The 16,861-nt window shown below is 38.2% G+C and overlaps 1 protein-coding gene and 1 non-coding gene across 2 annotated transcripts; one reads left to right on the top strand and one right to left on the bottom strand.

Moving 5' to 3' along the window:
• Window positions 1-2,379: 2,379 nt before the first annotated feature.
• Window positions 2,380-2,531, top strand: LOC118347782. The gene has a single exon (XR_004800929.1). It is a non-coding gene; the product is annotated as a U4 spliceosomal RNA (small nuclear RNA).
• A 611-nt stretch (window positions 2,532-3,142) lies between these two features.
• LOC108998004 lies at window positions 3,143-3,978 on the bottom strand. Its single transcript, XM_018974413.2, has one exon. It carries the CDS (start codon window positions 3,914-3,916, stop codon window positions 3,299-3,301), a length of 618 nt encoding a protein of 205 aa, XP_018829958.2. The 5' UTR covers window positions 3,917-3,978; the 3' UTR covers window positions 3,143-3,298.
• Between the last annotated feature and the right edge of the window lie 12,883 nt (window positions 3,979-16,861).

Below are 16,861 nucleotides of genomic sequence, written 5' to 3'. Positions count from 1 at the left end.
GGTAAACCGGACTGGATTAGGTGGATTTGGTCTAGTACCGGGTTCGGTCCAGTCCGGTACTGGTTCCATTTTTCTCAAAACTGGTCTAAATCGGTTCGGTTCCGATTTTCCTTTTTCTAACACCGGATCGGACCAGTTCATATATATATATATATATTAATTTTTATATTTTATAAAATACATTTTATATTAAATATAATTTTTATATATGATATATAATATATAAAAAATAATTTTGTATTATTGATAAATTACTAATTAATATCATATTAAATTTTAAAATTCTATATACATAACTATATATTATCACTACAGTCTATTGTATTAGTAGTTATATTAGTACTATATCATTATAGTTTATAATACAATTATAATATACTAAAATATATTATCACTATATTATTATATACTAGAATATATGTACTTATATATACTGTATAATATACTAGAAAAATCAGACTGAACCAGACTGAAATTAGTAAAACTGAAAGTACCGATTTAGGAGTGTAACCGGTGCGGTATCGGTTCTTCAAATCTCAAAACCAGTATATACTGGTTCGTAACTAAAATATGTCCAAAATCTGACCGAATCGGACCGGTTACACTCCTAATTGTTAGAATATAATTTTTTAATATAATTGTTTTTGGGATTTGAAAAAATTGAATTATTTTTTATGTTTTGTTTGAAAGTTTTATAAAGTTGTAATAATTAGATGAAAAAGTTAAAAATTTAAAATTGAAAAGTATTTGTGTTTGTGGTGATTGGATTTTGAGATGAGATTAAATGTGATAAGATAAGATGAAATGAGATGACATAGGATGAGATGAAAACATCTCTCTATCCAAACCAGATCTTAATCTAATTGAGATCAATGTAAGGCCTATACATACTTGAGGTTGTTTTCTTCCAAAATAATTATTGGATTTATTCCCTTTTTGCGTATGGTCCTTGAAAAATGACTATTAGATGTGGTTGGTATATAGAAAAGAATGATTATTAGGAAAAAAAGATTAAAAAAAATATATAATTGTTAGATTAAAAATTCAATGTTAGCTAAATATATATATATTTATATAAACTTTAGTTAAAATAACATGTGTGACTGGTTTAGTGTACTTCAATCACCTTAGAGTTAGTGAGATGATTACAAAAATGTAGTTTAGGCATCATTTGGTGATGAGATGAGATGAGATGATAAAAAAGTTAAAAATTAAATAAAATATTATTAGAATATAATTTTTTAATATAATTTTTATTTTGAAATTTAAAAAAATTAAATTATTTATTATATTTTGTATGATAATTTGATAAAGTTGTAATGATTAGATTAGATAAGATAAGATGAATTGAGATGATTTGTATAACCAAACGAGAATGTGATCCAATGGAGATAGATAATGCATCTATCTTCAAGTATTGATTCTTTTTTTATTGCTTAACCGTGAGTGTGGTCCAATAGGGAGTGGCCTTTCTCTCTAATGGACAATATATAATTAGATGAAAAATTCTATACATAAGTTACTATTTACTACTTTACACCCTATACTCTATGAAAAATACTTTAATACCTATGAAAGAAAAAAAAAAAAAAAACTATAGATGTGGTATGTGAAAGTGAATAATAGCTCATGCATAGAACTCCTATGCTTGGATAGTCTTACATAAAAGAAAGACGTAGAAAAGAGAATAGACAGAGAGATGGAAGAAGGGTTTGGGAGGCAACCCCTGGTTAGTATTTGGTGGCTGTTAGGGCTGTGCAAAATACCCGTTGGATCCGTCAACCCGTCTGACTCGATAAGATCCGTTCGATAGATAACGGTTTTGCATCAACGTCGGGTCGAACCCGATAAATAACGGGCATACCAGACTCTTACAAAAATAAAACACTTCAGTGTGATCTTCACACACAAACCTAGCAACCAAGTCGCCCTTGTTGGTCACCAATGATTGCGAATCGCCTGTTGTTTCATTTGCAACCAACGTTCGATGACCATTGATCAAGTAAGATTTTACATAGATTTCATCTGCCTTTCCCCAACTCAAGCAACCTTGCCTCTTCTTCACTCTACCTCTTCTCGCATTCCCAGAAGTTCACCACGTTTTCCTGTTTCAACAAAACTTGAACCAGACAATTCGATCCGCCGAGCCCGTGAACACAAAGGCATCGAAGCCTGCGACGACGACGTTTATGGCATCTTTGTGGGCGTTGATGGGACTCCAATATAACAAGCTAAGCTCTTCGTTCAAGCTCATGCACGACACTGCATCGAAGTATTTGATGTGAACGACGTTGTGATGGCATTGGATTTTGTTGGGGTTTTCATTTTGCTTATGAGGAATTTGGGGTTTTTGTTTTGTTGTGACTGAGGAATTGGGTTATCTTTGCGCTTGGGGCAATGACGCAGCTAGTGAGGTTCTAACTGAGGTGCGTCTATTGCTGGTTCAAAACTATTTCCAAACCCCCCTCTTCGGCATGTGTTCAACCTTGGCCATCGAGAATTTCTGGAAGGGCTCCCCTCGGGATAAAGCTCTACGAAAAAAAAAAAAAAAGACTAAGAAATTGGAAAAGTTTTCTCAGAGTCGGTGAATATCAAATGACTCGACCCGCATGTTACGGATCGGGTTGTTTCTATTTGAGTATGCGGTCGGGTCGGGTCAGGTTGGGGTTGTAGGCCTAGTGGCTATAATGCTATATAAGAACAACTTCGGACTAAGATATCCCCAAGAGCTAAGACCGTTAGATTAGTAAAACTAAAGAAATAACAAATAAACAGAAAAAAAAAAAAAAACAATTATTTTAATAGTTTAGATAAAGAAATAGCTGATCCACACCCCCTGATGCGAGGCTTCTTTAGCAAAACCTTTGCAAAGCTGATGTGCTCTAAAGCTTTATGGATCTCAAAAAAAGAAAAAAAGGTTGAGAGCTTTATCGAAGTTCCTTGCTCTTGCGAGTGATTCATAGAAGAACCGGAAATCTTCCTAGAGTCCGTAGATCTGACGTAGGATATCAATCTGGTTGACAATCATTAGATTTTGATTATGAAGAAACAAAATTCATATTTTGTTCATCCGGAAGTTGAAAACTGATATTAAAGGAAGATTCATTTCAGATCAAACTATAATAAATAGTTGCAATCAGTGTAAAACGAAAGGAAATATTGATTTCATAACTTTGCCATATAATTTTCCTCTTAACTGCAAGAGCGGAACAGAGTATTCTGCACTCACCATTTTTCCACCTCCCCCACCATAAACAAAAAATATCCAAACTAATCCCCTCCCAATTAAGCAAAAAGCTTAATCACACAAAATAACCCTTGTGATTGCAAGAACAAGGCAAGACATGGCGAAGAAGAACAGGGTGACAAAGTCCCTCGCCGACCACTTCCTGACCGCCTTGGTCTCGACGCGCAGACTTTTGGCCCTCCGGAGGGCGTCCACCTCTTTCAGCAAGTCGAATTCGACCCCCTTCTTCTTCAGTTCTTCCACACACTTTGCCAATAGCTTCCCATCTTCCTTCTCCCTCTCCAGTAGCTTCTCCAGGTGGACCTCTACGTCGGTCTTGTACCTCACGGCCCAAATGATTCCGAGCGAAAACAGAATAGAACAGAGTGAAGGGATCCATGACCTGTGGCAGGCTAACTTGTTGGCAACTGGGTCTCTAGAGGAGGCGTTGAAGAGGAGAACCAAAGCTGTGGAGTGGAAGACGAAGAAGAAGATGTAAAGCATGGTGATTTCGCTTCGGACAGAGTCGATCTGGGTTTCTTTGAGGGCGATTCTTCTGAGGATTAGTTCTTCTTCCTTGAGCCATTGCTTCAGAAGAAGCTTGTGGGTCGGTGTTTCGGCGATTTGGTGAAGAGGGTGCAAGGGCTTCGACTCCATTATTATTGGTGGGCTTGTGCTTGGATCAGCCATGAACTTTGTGCAGAGACGGAGCTTTGAGAGAAGATAAACAGTGGGAGAAAGGATTTTGAAACGTCCGCGATTTTTATGCCTTCTGAATTTCCTCCCAACGGTCAAAATAGAAAAAGAAAAGAGCATGTTTCCCGGAATACCCCTAGTCGGTGAATAAATAACGGAACGTGCCACCGTTTGTAACGGCTACTGCGTGTGAAATTTCACATTTGTCCCCACCGAATGATGGCATTTCAAAGCTGCCGCCTGCCAACGGTTATATTGTGATTATTTATACCCTTAATGATATTGAGAGATGCTTTGCTCTAGAGGGAAGTTCAATAAAGATGCATATGGATTCTAATACTTGAGTTGCAATTGAGCTGTACATGTTACCACACTTGTCTTACCAATAAGACTAACGCTCCTCATTATTACATCACCCGCGTAATGCTACTTAACATTGACGTGGTAAATATGATTGTGGAAAATGATATATATACTAACAAAATACGTGGTCTCCAAAATATACTAACGTAGTAGGGACTCGTGTCTGCTCATGCTCTGTGTTCTCTCTATAACCCTCATCTTCAAGCCTAAAAAAATGCAACCAACCCAAAAGAATAATTCTGGATGCAGTCCCTGAATAGGGATTGCTTGCACACGAAATGGAACAATCGTTTCATCCTAAATTAAACGAATTGTTTCAATGCCTCGAATCGTTTCAATGCCTGAATTCCTTCCCCCAAATGATTTTTTTCACTCCCTCTGAAACCCTCCCCCTCCCTTGGAAACCCTTCCCCCTCCATTTGAAACCCTTCTCCCTCCCTTTGAAGCCCATTCTCCCTTCCCTACCAATTGAACTTCGGCCAAATCATGTTTCTGAAACCCTTCTCCCTTTCGAGTTTATGATACCCATTACCCCTTTCGAGTTTCTGAAACCCTTCTCCCTCCCTATTGATTGAGCTTCGACCATCCCTTCCTCCTGAGCCCTTCCTACGAGCGCCTGAGACACCCATTTCGAAATCTCTCAAATTTGAAACCCCTTCCTCTCGTCCCCTTCGATCTGAGCCCTAATTGTGTTTCTGAAGGTTTTTAGTTTGTTTACTTTATTTTGTTTTTACAATACCGTGCTTGGGTTGGTTTTTCCTTGGGGTAGTTACTGAATATTTCTTTGTGTTCTTGATTTAGCTCTTGGATTTTATACTATGTTTTGTTGATTTATACTTTGTTTTTTTACATTGCCGTATTATGTTTTTGGGATGTTGATAGCTGTAGCCGAGAGGGAAGGTTGAAGCTATATGTTGTTAATATTTCAGAGCTATATGTTGATAGCTGTTAGCTGCCATGCTTGGGGTAGTTACTGAATATTTCTTTGTAGAGCATTGCTATTCATAAGCCCATACACCACACACCAAAATTTTTTTATTTTTTTAAAATTTTTTTAAAGTTTTTTTTGATTTTATTATTCTTAAAACAAGAAATATTATTCTACTCATAATTCATTTACTACATATTTAATAAGAGAATAAAATTAAATAAATCATAAAAAGAATGGTGTGTGGTGTATGAGGCTTGTAAATAGAATTTTTCTTCTTTGTATTCTTGATTTAGCTCTTGGATTTTATACTATGTTTTGTTGATTTATACTTTTTTTTTACACTATTGTGTTATGTTTTTGGGAGGTTGATAGTCGTAGCCGAGAGGGAAGCTTGTAGCTATATGTTGTTAATATTTCAGAGCTATATGTTGATAGCTGCTAGCTGCCGTGCTTGAGGTTCGTTTTGCTTTAGGTAGTTATTGCATATTTCTTTGTATTCTTGATTTTGCACTTGGATTTTATATTATATTTCGTTGATTTATATATATATATATATATATATATATATTTTTTTTTTACACTGTCGTGTTATGTTTTTGGGATGTTGATAGTCGTAGCTGAAAGGGAAGGTTGTAGCTATATGTTGGTAATATTTCAGAGCTATATGTTGATAGTTGATAGGTGTCGTGCTTGGAGTTGGTTTTGCTTGGGGTAGTTATTGCATATTTCTTTGTGTTCTTGATTTTATACCTATGTTTTGTTGATTTATACTCTGTTTTTTTACACTGCCGTGTTATGTTTTTGGGATGTTGATAGCCGTAGTTGAGAGGGAATGCCGTAGCTATATTTTGTTAATATTTCAAAGCTATATGTTGATAGTTGCTAGCTGTCGTGCTTGGTGTTGGTTTTGCTTATAGTAGTTGCTAGATGTCGTGTTGTTGGTTTTGATTTTCTGTTTTGTTTGAAGAAAGATTCCTTACATAGGTCTAGAACATCTTGTGCCCAAATTCCTTAGATGGCTTTCTAGTCACAACATATATATCTCACATGCATTAAGAGTGATGTATATTTGTATAAGACCAAATATGTTCGTTACGGTAATGCTTACCATTATTTGTTTGAAGGGTGTTTGTGTTTTCAAATTGTAATGTCTTCATCGCAATCACATTCATTATATTCTTTGGTTGATTGTTGTTTGAAAAATGCTCCAAAATATTTATGTGGGTTGATATCACATCTCAAATTTGCGAACACCTCAAGAAATCCAAGACGACCTTTTTTTGCTTCTCCAAAGTACAATAATGAGGTTATTACTAACAACACTTCTTGGTGTTACTTTTAATTTTCTATATTGTTGAAATATATGTCTCAATTTCCTATAATGATTTCTAAAGTTGTTTGCTATCGGGAAAACCATACTACAACTACTTTTTATGGGCAAATTTTGAAAAATACAATGAAAGTACAGTAGCCAGGAAAAGAGATATCCAGCAAAGAGTGGGAGAACTCTAGCAAAGAGAGGAAAAACTCCAACATTGTAACACCCCGCTCTTTCCTTCTTACTTACGTTTCTTCCTTTTTACGTACGCTTCTTCTTTCTAATGTACATTCCTTCTTTCTAACGTAAACAAATTTCGAGGGCAGAAATTATGTGATTGTCTGCCCTTTCTATCTAGCGATTGCAAGCCTCGTCATGCGTGCTGAACCCTGATGGCGTGTTTCAAAAGATATTATGTGACTTCTAAGGCACGCTTAGTGTTTTAAATGTGCTGAAAATATTTATAAGGAGTATTTTCAGTGTTAGAACTAAGCTTGATTTTAAATACGATAATTATAATATTCTTGAAAAGCTCCAAAAATATTATAATTGTCAAAAATAATTTTAATATTATTATGATTTCAGTTATTTAAAATATTATGAGATTTAAATTATGTTGAAAGTTTTAATTAATTAAATGGTTTTATCATTTTAAATATATTAAATAAGACTTCATCATTTATTAATGATGAAAGAATATTATTTTATAAACTAAAGTTAGTTTAAATAATATTATACCTTAATTCCTCTAAGTGCTTTTAATTAAGTTAATGTTTACGCATTTTCAAATTAGTGTTTTAATCCCTCATCGTTAGATTGTTGCGTAGATCCCCAGACGTTGGGTTTTAGAATAAAACCCCAGCCCCTCTCTTTCTCCCTCACTTTTCCCCCCAGCTCTCTCTCTCTCTCCTCCCTCTCCCCAGCGTATGTCGTACGCAGTTCACTCTCCAAGCCGTTCCTCCACTCCTCAGCTCGGCGCCGCCGTGCGTTGGTAGACCTCACCCTCATCGCCACCAGCTCCACCTCACTCCGGCGAGCCTCCCCACACAGGTCTCTCTCTCCCACGCTCTCTCTTCCTTTTCCTCGGCAATGCACAGCCCGAATGGGCTTCACGTTGCTGCGCTGCCGTGCACCGTCCTTCGGCGCCACCACCTACACGGCAGCTTCCCCTCCCACCGGTCATCATCCTCAAGCAAGCTCAGCCTCCACCTCACGGCCACTTTCCTCCCATGCATGTACGTGGCCTCCTCCATGCACGGGTTCACTGTGCATGCTCCTAGCGCAGCCACCTTGGCCACCGGACACCACCACAGGCACCTACTAGCTTCCCCCTTCCTCCTTCACCTGACCCGAGGCCCATAGCCTCCCTGCACGGGCTTCTCCCTTCTCCAACGCACGGGTTCTCCCCGTCCACCATCATATATCACCACCCACGGCGTGTGACCACCATCTCTAGTATCCTCAGGCCACCACCGACACATCCTAACCACCCTTGGCCCCGATCTGCCACCCATGCATGCACACTCTCTCTCACGGGCTTCTCCCCCCTCTCACACGGCCATTCCTCCCTCCACCACCGTGGACCGTCGTGCCACCACCACCGAGCCTCCACGGCTCCACTAGCAGCCTCCCTTTGCCGAACCCTAGGTCCAAACCACCACTTTATGTGGTGGGTAGCCACTGCACGTGATGGACAGCCACTGTGCGTGGCTGATCGCCACTGTACACGGCTAGATCCGCTGTGTTACGCTCCTTGCCACCATCACAAGGCCACCACGAGCCCTTCCAAGACCATACTTAGATATCCATACGCCTAAACAGTCATTGTACGTGGGTTAGCCTCCACGTACGACCCTTCCGACATCATCGGCTGTGACGATCAGCGAGCAACGCAGGGGTTATCCCATCGATGGTATAACCCTCTATTCTTCGTTATTTATGTTAGATGTTGATTAGTTGATTAGGTTGTGGATTGTGCTGTGTAGTGTGGTTGTGAAGTATGTGTTGTATTGGTGACATGGCATGTGGAATGAGAACAGTACACGTTGAGTGTACTCTGTGTGTACGTAGTGTGAGATAAGGAGAGTATATGTAAAATATACCCTCCTGGTCTATTGTGGAATGGGAAGAGTACACGTGGAATGTACTCTGTGTGGCATGGCGTGTTTGAAGGGAGTACACGTGGAGTGTACTCCATGTGGTGGAGTGATGCACCATATAGCGAGTATGTCATAGTGGTGATGTGGCGTAACGTGTGTGAAGGGAGTACACGCGGAGTGTACTCCATGTGGTGGAGTGATGCACCATATGGTGGGTACGCTATAGTGGTGATGTGGCGTAGTGTGTGAAGGGAGTACACGTGGAGTGTACTCCATGTGGTGGAGTGATGCATCATATTGCGGGTATGCCATAATGGTGATGTGGCGTAGTGCGTGTGAAGGAAGTACACGTGAAGTGTACTCCATGTGGTGGAGTGATGCACCATATGGCGGGTATGCCATAGTGGTGATATGGCGTAGTGCGTGTGAAGAGAGTACACGTAGAGTGTACTCCATGTGGTGGAGTGATGCACCATATGGCGGGTATGCTATAATGGTGATGTGGCGTAGTGTGTGTGAATGGAGTATGCGTGGTGTGTACTCCACGAGGCAGCGACACTCCATGTGGCATGTCACAGAGATAAGGATGGTTGTGTGATTGATGGGCGTAGAACGTGGTAAATAGTGTCAGGAACTGTGGAACAGTGTCCTGAAGTAGTTATGGTGTAGCCTGTACTCTGAGGTGACAAATGTCACCGTGATGGACTTATGGCTGAGAGTATGTGTGAAGTAGCAGAACAAGTATCAGAGTAGTGCAGTAGAAGCATGACTGGGCAAAGTCACGAAGTGACGTGGTTACTGATAGTCGTGCTTGTGATGGGTGAGAAGTTAGTGTAGCAATGGTGTAACAGGAACTTGACGAGATGTCACGATATGACAGGAGTACGTGGGGAACCGTACTCGTGATGAGTTAGGAGTTGGCGTAGAAATAACGTAGTGGGATGTCAGGTGACGGGACAAGGTCATGGTATAGCTTGGGTGTAGTCTCGAGCTATATGACGTGACATAAGGCGTAGTGGTGAATGGAGTTTTGTCGTGTTAAGTGTTGGAATGAACTATCAAAAGGGACGGGTAGCATGAAGAGTCATGTTAGCCGGGTTAAGAAAATGTTGGTATCGGAGTATGACCATTGTCCCTACGAGCAGGTGATCAACATGTTATATGTTGGTCTCAGGTGATAAAGGGGTAAGGTACATGTGTAATCTGGTTAGACAGATGTGCCGGACGGATTCACCATATGTAATGGGTAATCTGTCCTTAGCACAGTTACACAGTGCTTAAGCCTCAGAGTTGGCTTAGAGCCGTGTGGCTTGTATGGATGGGAATGAGGTATATTGTCTAGGATTGGGATGCGTGACTTAGTGGGTCTGAGTCATGCATTGAGATGAGTTCAATAATGAGAGAAAGACGAAGGTCTTAGTATCTTAATCCTAAGGTGAATCACGGGTTCACTTTAGTGGATGAGCACTCGAGGCAAGACCTTGAGTTGGAAGATGTGGTGACCGTAAGTGGTCTCCGAAGGGTTTAGCATAGTAAATGGCACGTAAGAGCACGAGATAGAAGGAGAGTGTTCCAAGTGATGTGTAACTCTATTTCTAGTTTAAGTTCTTTATGCATTAAATAAAGAATGACGTTAAGGTTATGTGTATACATGTAGGTTGCCATCTGACACGCACGTGAATGGACTGCATGATATGAAAGTAGCATGGAGTCCAGGTAAGTGTTACGTTCATACTCTTCTAGAGTTTTCTAAAAAGATATAAAGAAATGAAAACGAAATGATTTTCCTTTACGATGCTTTACGAAATGAAGCGAAAGACGTTTTACGAAAGCAAATGCTAAGTGTTCAAAGGTATAAGTATGTAAGGCCTCTCCTTGGCAGCCCTCTGTTCACACACCCAAAGTATTAGTTGTACCCATATGAATGGATGACTATACGCTGTATCTATTGTATGTATTTTCTAAGAAAATCCATGAACTGAAGAAAATGCATGTAAGACATGAAAACGGATGCTTTTATGGATCCTACAAACCGATACTTTCATGTACGCCATGAGGTGATGCTTATGGATGCCATGAAAGACGACGTTTAAGGTGATGCTTATGGATGTCACGAAAACCGACGTTTAAGCTCACGTATGTTTTTAAATGACGTTTTCTATGAATGAACTGTTAAATGAAGGATAAAGCTGAAATGAACTGAAAAAAAAAAGACGATTTTTGGGCTTACGCCTCAAACGATGTTTTTCCTCATGAAATGATATTTTCTCATGAAAAGAAAGGTTTTCTCATGAAAGGACTGTTAAAGGAAAGAAAGAACTGAATGAAAGCTCCAGCTCTTTAGAGCTGACATGAATGAATGAATGAATGAAAAGTAAGAAAGACATAAAAGCATGAAATGTATGAAGACACGTAAACATGAATGAATGAAAAGGGCACCAATGAATGGGCAGATTGCAATACCGGGTTAGTAGTACTGGTAGTGCACTTAGTGCTGCCCCTGACTGAAAAGGGATTCCCAACCCGTGGCCACGGGCGAAGTTCGGATCCAAAGAAAGACCGCTAACCCCAACACACGGGACGTAACAGTGTGTACTAGCCTATGAAAGTGATAAGAAGAATGTATGAATGCATGAATGTACGTATGCATGAACGCACGAACTCTTGAAGAAATGAAGGCACTGACGGGGGACACTTTTAAAGAAAAGAAAGCCCATTTTTAATGAAAAATTCCATCCAGTGATGTTTTCAAAAGAACGCATGTATGCATGTATGTATGTACGTATAGTATGTATTGCGTGATGAATACATGAATGAAAACCTATGTTGTTATATTTTAACTGTATGAAGTAATGCTTACGAGTCATCGACTCATTTTAGTTTTTATGCATGTCTCTTCCCCCACAGGAACTGAATGATCAGGACGGACACGGTCGATGGAGAAGAGCACGAAAGTCTAGGCATGAGTTTTAATTGTATGAGAGATCTTTTTATTGTAAGATTAATGTTTTTCGTTGTAAACCTCTTTTATGCTAAAAACACATTTTATTTTATAAACGTAGAGTCTTGCACCCTGGGTATGCAAGTAAAAATTTTTAAATCGAACGGTAATTCCCGTCGTCCTTTCTAAAATCATTTTGTAAAAAGTCCCACCACATAGACGGGCGTTACAAACATACAAAGGAAGAGATTCAGAAAAGAGAGGGGGGGATTCAACAGAGAGTGTTGGTTTTTCTTAATGATTAGGAAGAGCTTGAAAGTTAAGTTAAAGAAATTAGTCATGCATGTATGCTACTCTGCCTGTATTGGGAACTTTCAATTTTAATCTCATGTTGGTTACTAGAATCAAAATCAAATGAAGATTGATGTTGTGTTGGGGACTTTGCAAGTATGTTGTTAAAAGAGGCCTCACCTTGGTTAAGCTTGTAAGCGTTGTAGTTAGATTGGTCACTTGTAAAGTTGTTGTAATATGCAATGTTATGTAATATGCAATTTATGTGCTACACTGTACCAAACTTATGAGTATTCAATACATTACATATTTTTCCATAAATTCTCTGGTTTGTGGTTTTATTTACATAGCATTACATCTGTAAAATAAAAACAACATTGAATCATCTTCATTAAAAAGAAACAGTGAACCATTGTAGGAGCAGGAAAATAAGAAACTGCCATTAGTAAAAATAAACAACACGCAAAAATATAACTTCAGAAATAACTCATCATTCTTCATACAAAACATAACTTCAATTCTAGATTAAAAAGCATAACTTCACATTAATGTCATACAATTCATCCATTGGTCTAAAAATATATCATCAAATACATCAATTCAACCAAACTCGAAAACCTCAGCAACTATAAACAAGACTCCAAATCATCAACGACCTCAAGAAATCCAAAACCGAGCAAGCTTGCATCTTCTATAGTAGCAGTAGGAATAAAATTGATTCATCAATTGTCGTGAGAGGCATGATGTTGAGGATCCATGTGTAACACCTCATCCATTTGTAAAAATCACAACCACAACTAGAGAATTCAACATTCTCGAGGTATGTAAATAAATGTGTAATTACAAAAAATCACAAATATTAATATGAGAAAATGACAACTACAAATACGTAAAAATGAAAATTGCATACCAATGAAATAACACTTTGTTGTGATCCAGGCAATAACACCTCATCTGTTGGTACTGCAATGCCACTCGTGTAGTTGCCATCTTCCATTTGTTTCCTTATCTTTGAATACATACATTTTCTTAGAAATCAAATTCAAAAATATGCTTCACATAAATACAAATGAAGGAAAAATGAAATACATTTCTCCTCTTTCTTTTGCCACCGGTATGAGATTGGTTACTTTTAGTACGTCACTTCCCCATAACCTTTTCTATTGGAGGTGTCCTACTCTTCAATGAGTGCCTCCCTTTACCTCTACCAACGCTTGCAAGTACTAGCACTAGCACATTTTGCTAGTCCTAGTACGCTTTCAACATCATGTACCTCAGTACTAGCACTTGCAAGTCCGGGCTGGGGCTTCTTTTTTATGTAAATTAAATTCATTGCCTATAACTCTTGTGCCATATCCGTTGCATTATCATCACATTTTGCTATATTTGTAGCGACTTTGTAGCATAACTTAATCAACATAGAGTAGCTTTCAGCAGCTGATTTACCACTCAAATCATCGAAATTGCTCCTAATGAGAGCATACCTACTGTAATGTCCTCCTTCCATCTATCTATAATGTACTTTTAAGGCAATGCTCGGACATCTCACATTGAGAAAACAACAAGAATGTGCCTACATAAAATGACTCTTATCTAAAATGGGCCACACATGCACTTCACCTCACACTCATCTTCATTAAAGTATACCTGATATGTAACCCGCTTGATGCACTCCTTGGCTCATAGCTCGTCATTAACTTGATATGTAAAAATCGCCCCTTCTGTCTTGATGAGAATACAATGAGAATAGATAATCCCAAGATTTGAGACTGTACTTCCTTAAACTTAGAGTTAGTATACAATTCTTGAATTTGCTTCTCCACAGGTAAATGGGTTATATATGGAATGAAAAATTCTATTTGCAACTAGCTGGGGAAACCCTTGCGAAACCGGATGGTAAAATATATTTTTTTTACCTCTCTCTACATTTCGTTCTCTCAATTTATCTCTGTCAATTTTCTCCTACCCTCTTCTTTCTCTCTCTTTCTTCCTTTCGATTTCACAGTTTCACTCTCTTTTCGGCGCAACCCAAGTTTAATATCCCGAAAGTTCAATACCTCGAACAAGCTCGCACCAGTTGATTTCTCCATCAGAAACTGATCGAGTTCTTCCATTACAATGATGGAAGTTCCATAATGTTTATCTTCAAATCCAAATATGCAAGTTCATCTGCGGGATCCTACATATAATATAAAAAATACATTTAATAATTAATTAGCTGCGCAGAGAATGCACCAACCAACCTTTCTTCTCTTTTGATCACACCTCTGAGGTGCCTCTCCTCCTCCATCTCTCCAGATCACTCAGAGTAGCTTATTGCTAGCTGAAGCAGGTACTACACAAATATCTTCCTGTTCTTATCTTGGTGGGTAGTGCAGCTGTAGATTATATCAAAGAATTTTTTTTCCAAAATTTGAACTCATTACCAGAAATGACTGTAAGTATTTCCTTTTTTTTTTATATATATAAAAAAAGAAAATAATAACTAGTAATGGCGTTTTTCTTCTCAGATGAAATGTTCCGAGTTTCACTCTAACAAAGAAAAGTTAAAGATGGAAAGAATGAAATGATTTTTCCCGAATTTCACTCTAACAATGATTCAAAAATAAGTTCTCTGGAAGTTTGCTAGAATCATACGGCGGCTCTTCTCGGTGCTGGGCGAGTTGTGCTAACCGACATTGGGCTACTACTTCCTGGGCTGATAATGAAGTTGCTTTCTCTCCTTGAGATAATGGAGATTGCAAATTGCAGATGAATGGACAACGCCAACTGACTTTTTTTTTTAATGTAAAAGTTGATGGGAAAGAGATGGTAGATATACGAATAAAAAATGAGATTGTGTCAGCCGGTTGCACATCGATGCCGCATGGGCGGTTGTATCTAGCAGGGCTGATATGAAATTGTGTAGTTGAATAAGTGAAAGTCTGCTACCATTTCATTATCTACTTTCTTCCTTAGTACATTATCAAATTGATCAACGAACTCTTTCAATGTGGTCCCCGAATGCACTAAACCATCAAAAAATACATTCATGCTTTCCATTCTCTGAGTTGTGCTCATCCTAACCCTAAACGTATCTTTTAGATATACAGGAATCCAACACATTCACTCACTATATAGACTTTGAAGCCATATATGCTCATGTAAATTGTAAGTATCAAGAAACACCTCCCAAGAGTTCTCAAACTCATTGGGAGTTTGACAATCATAAACCATAGTTGTATTGGAAATATGAACCCAACTTCTCAGATAGTTTCTCATTATATGCCACAAATAATATCTGTGATGGGTGTTTGAAAAACTATTTCGATAGCATTTTTCATAGCCCTGTCTTGATCAATGATAATAACTTTTGGAGCTTTCCCATCCATGCATCTCAACCAAGTTTCAGATAACTAGACGAAGGTTTCAATATTTTTATTTGATATCAAACCTACTCTCAACAGTATGGACTGTCCATGATGGTTAATACTGACAAAAGGGGCGAATGACATGCCATATCGATTGTTAGGTATGTTGTATCAAATGTCACAACATCCCCAAAATACCCATACGTTGTTTTGCTATGTGCATCAGCCCAAAACATATTTTTTTTAAATCTTCCATCGTCATACAAATCCATCAACGAGTAAAAACCCTCATTCTTATACTGCATTCTCTCAAAATACCCACGAAGTGCATCAGCACCTCATTTGCCAAGTCTAAGGTTTCGGGTTTTGTCAATATAATTTCGTGCATCTTTCTCAATAAATGGAAGTTTCTTGAATCAACCAACCTCAACAATCAATGTGCCAGAACTTTTAGCCATACTTATGTCTGCCTCGTCATTAATGTCTAGTTGCCTCTTAATAGAATCATCAATAACTCGATTATAGCTAAAAAATCTTGCATTTCTTGGACTTAGGTCATGGTTGTGTGCATTCTTAACAATATTTATGCTCAACACCCCACCAACCAAGATTGTATTAATCTTCGCCTTACAATCAGTCTTCATTTTCGGTCGTGGTTTAGCGAGATTGGTAGTATGATTCCTTGTCTTCCCACCATACGCACAACCAAGTGTTACATATCTAACACTCCTATCCTAATCCCTTTTAGTTCTTTGGGTCATTATGCCAAACCCAACCTATTTTCCATATTTCTTATAGTACTCAATGAGTTCCTACTTAGTTTTAAAAAAAACATCCCAGTCGTTGGCTCTGAAACCTCCTTATCATCATTCCCTGACATTGGCTCTAACATCTCCTTATTAGCATTAGAGCTCGACATTGACTCTAAAACCTCCTCCATCAACATTAGAGCCCGACGTTGGCTCTAAAACCTTCTCATCATTCCTCAACATTGACTTTAATACGTCCTCATTAGCATTCCCCGGCGTTGGCTCTAATAACTCTTCATCTACATGTTTCTCTCTCACTTTTGGGGTATTTAGATAAGTACTGCTTTCAAAAGAAAACAGTGATCGCCTAGTAGATAGGGTGGGTTCAGCCACCTTGCTCATTTGATTACTTTTGCTATTTCTTTCCATCATGTTCATCACAAAAAAAAATCGTTGGTTCTAGTTCTTCCACACATAGTCTCTTTGTAATAATAAAGAGGAGAAAAAATTAATTGCATATGCATAAGTATCTATCTAATTACATATGAATAAGTATTGAAATGAGATTGTAGATCATGTCATGGGAATAAACCACTTGGATTCATGCTTCACCCAACCACTTTTGTGTTCGTACAAAATCACAATGGCCATATAAATTTACCGAATAATATTTCATTATATCATATATATATATATATATAAATCTGCCGAACCAAAAGAAATGCAAAAAAAAAAAAAAAAAAAAAAAAAAGGAATAAGAAAAATGAAGGTTCACCACACTTGGATTCACTCTTCACCCAACCACTTTTGTTCGTATAAAATCAAATGCCCGTATAATGTTCATTATATCCTAATATATAAATCTGCCGAATAAAAGAAATGAAAAAAAAAATTAAC

This window comes from Juglans regia, chromosome 2 (genome assembly GCF_001411555.2).
Source record: "Juglans regia cultivar Chandler chromosome 2, Walnut 2.0, whole genome shotgun sequence".
In the NCBI taxonomy this organism is placed as follows: domain Eukaryota; kingdom Viridiplantae; phylum Streptophyta; class Magnoliopsida; order Fagales; family Juglandaceae; genus Juglans; species Juglans regia.
This window is presented reverse-complemented; position numbering and strand designations above follow the sequence as displayed.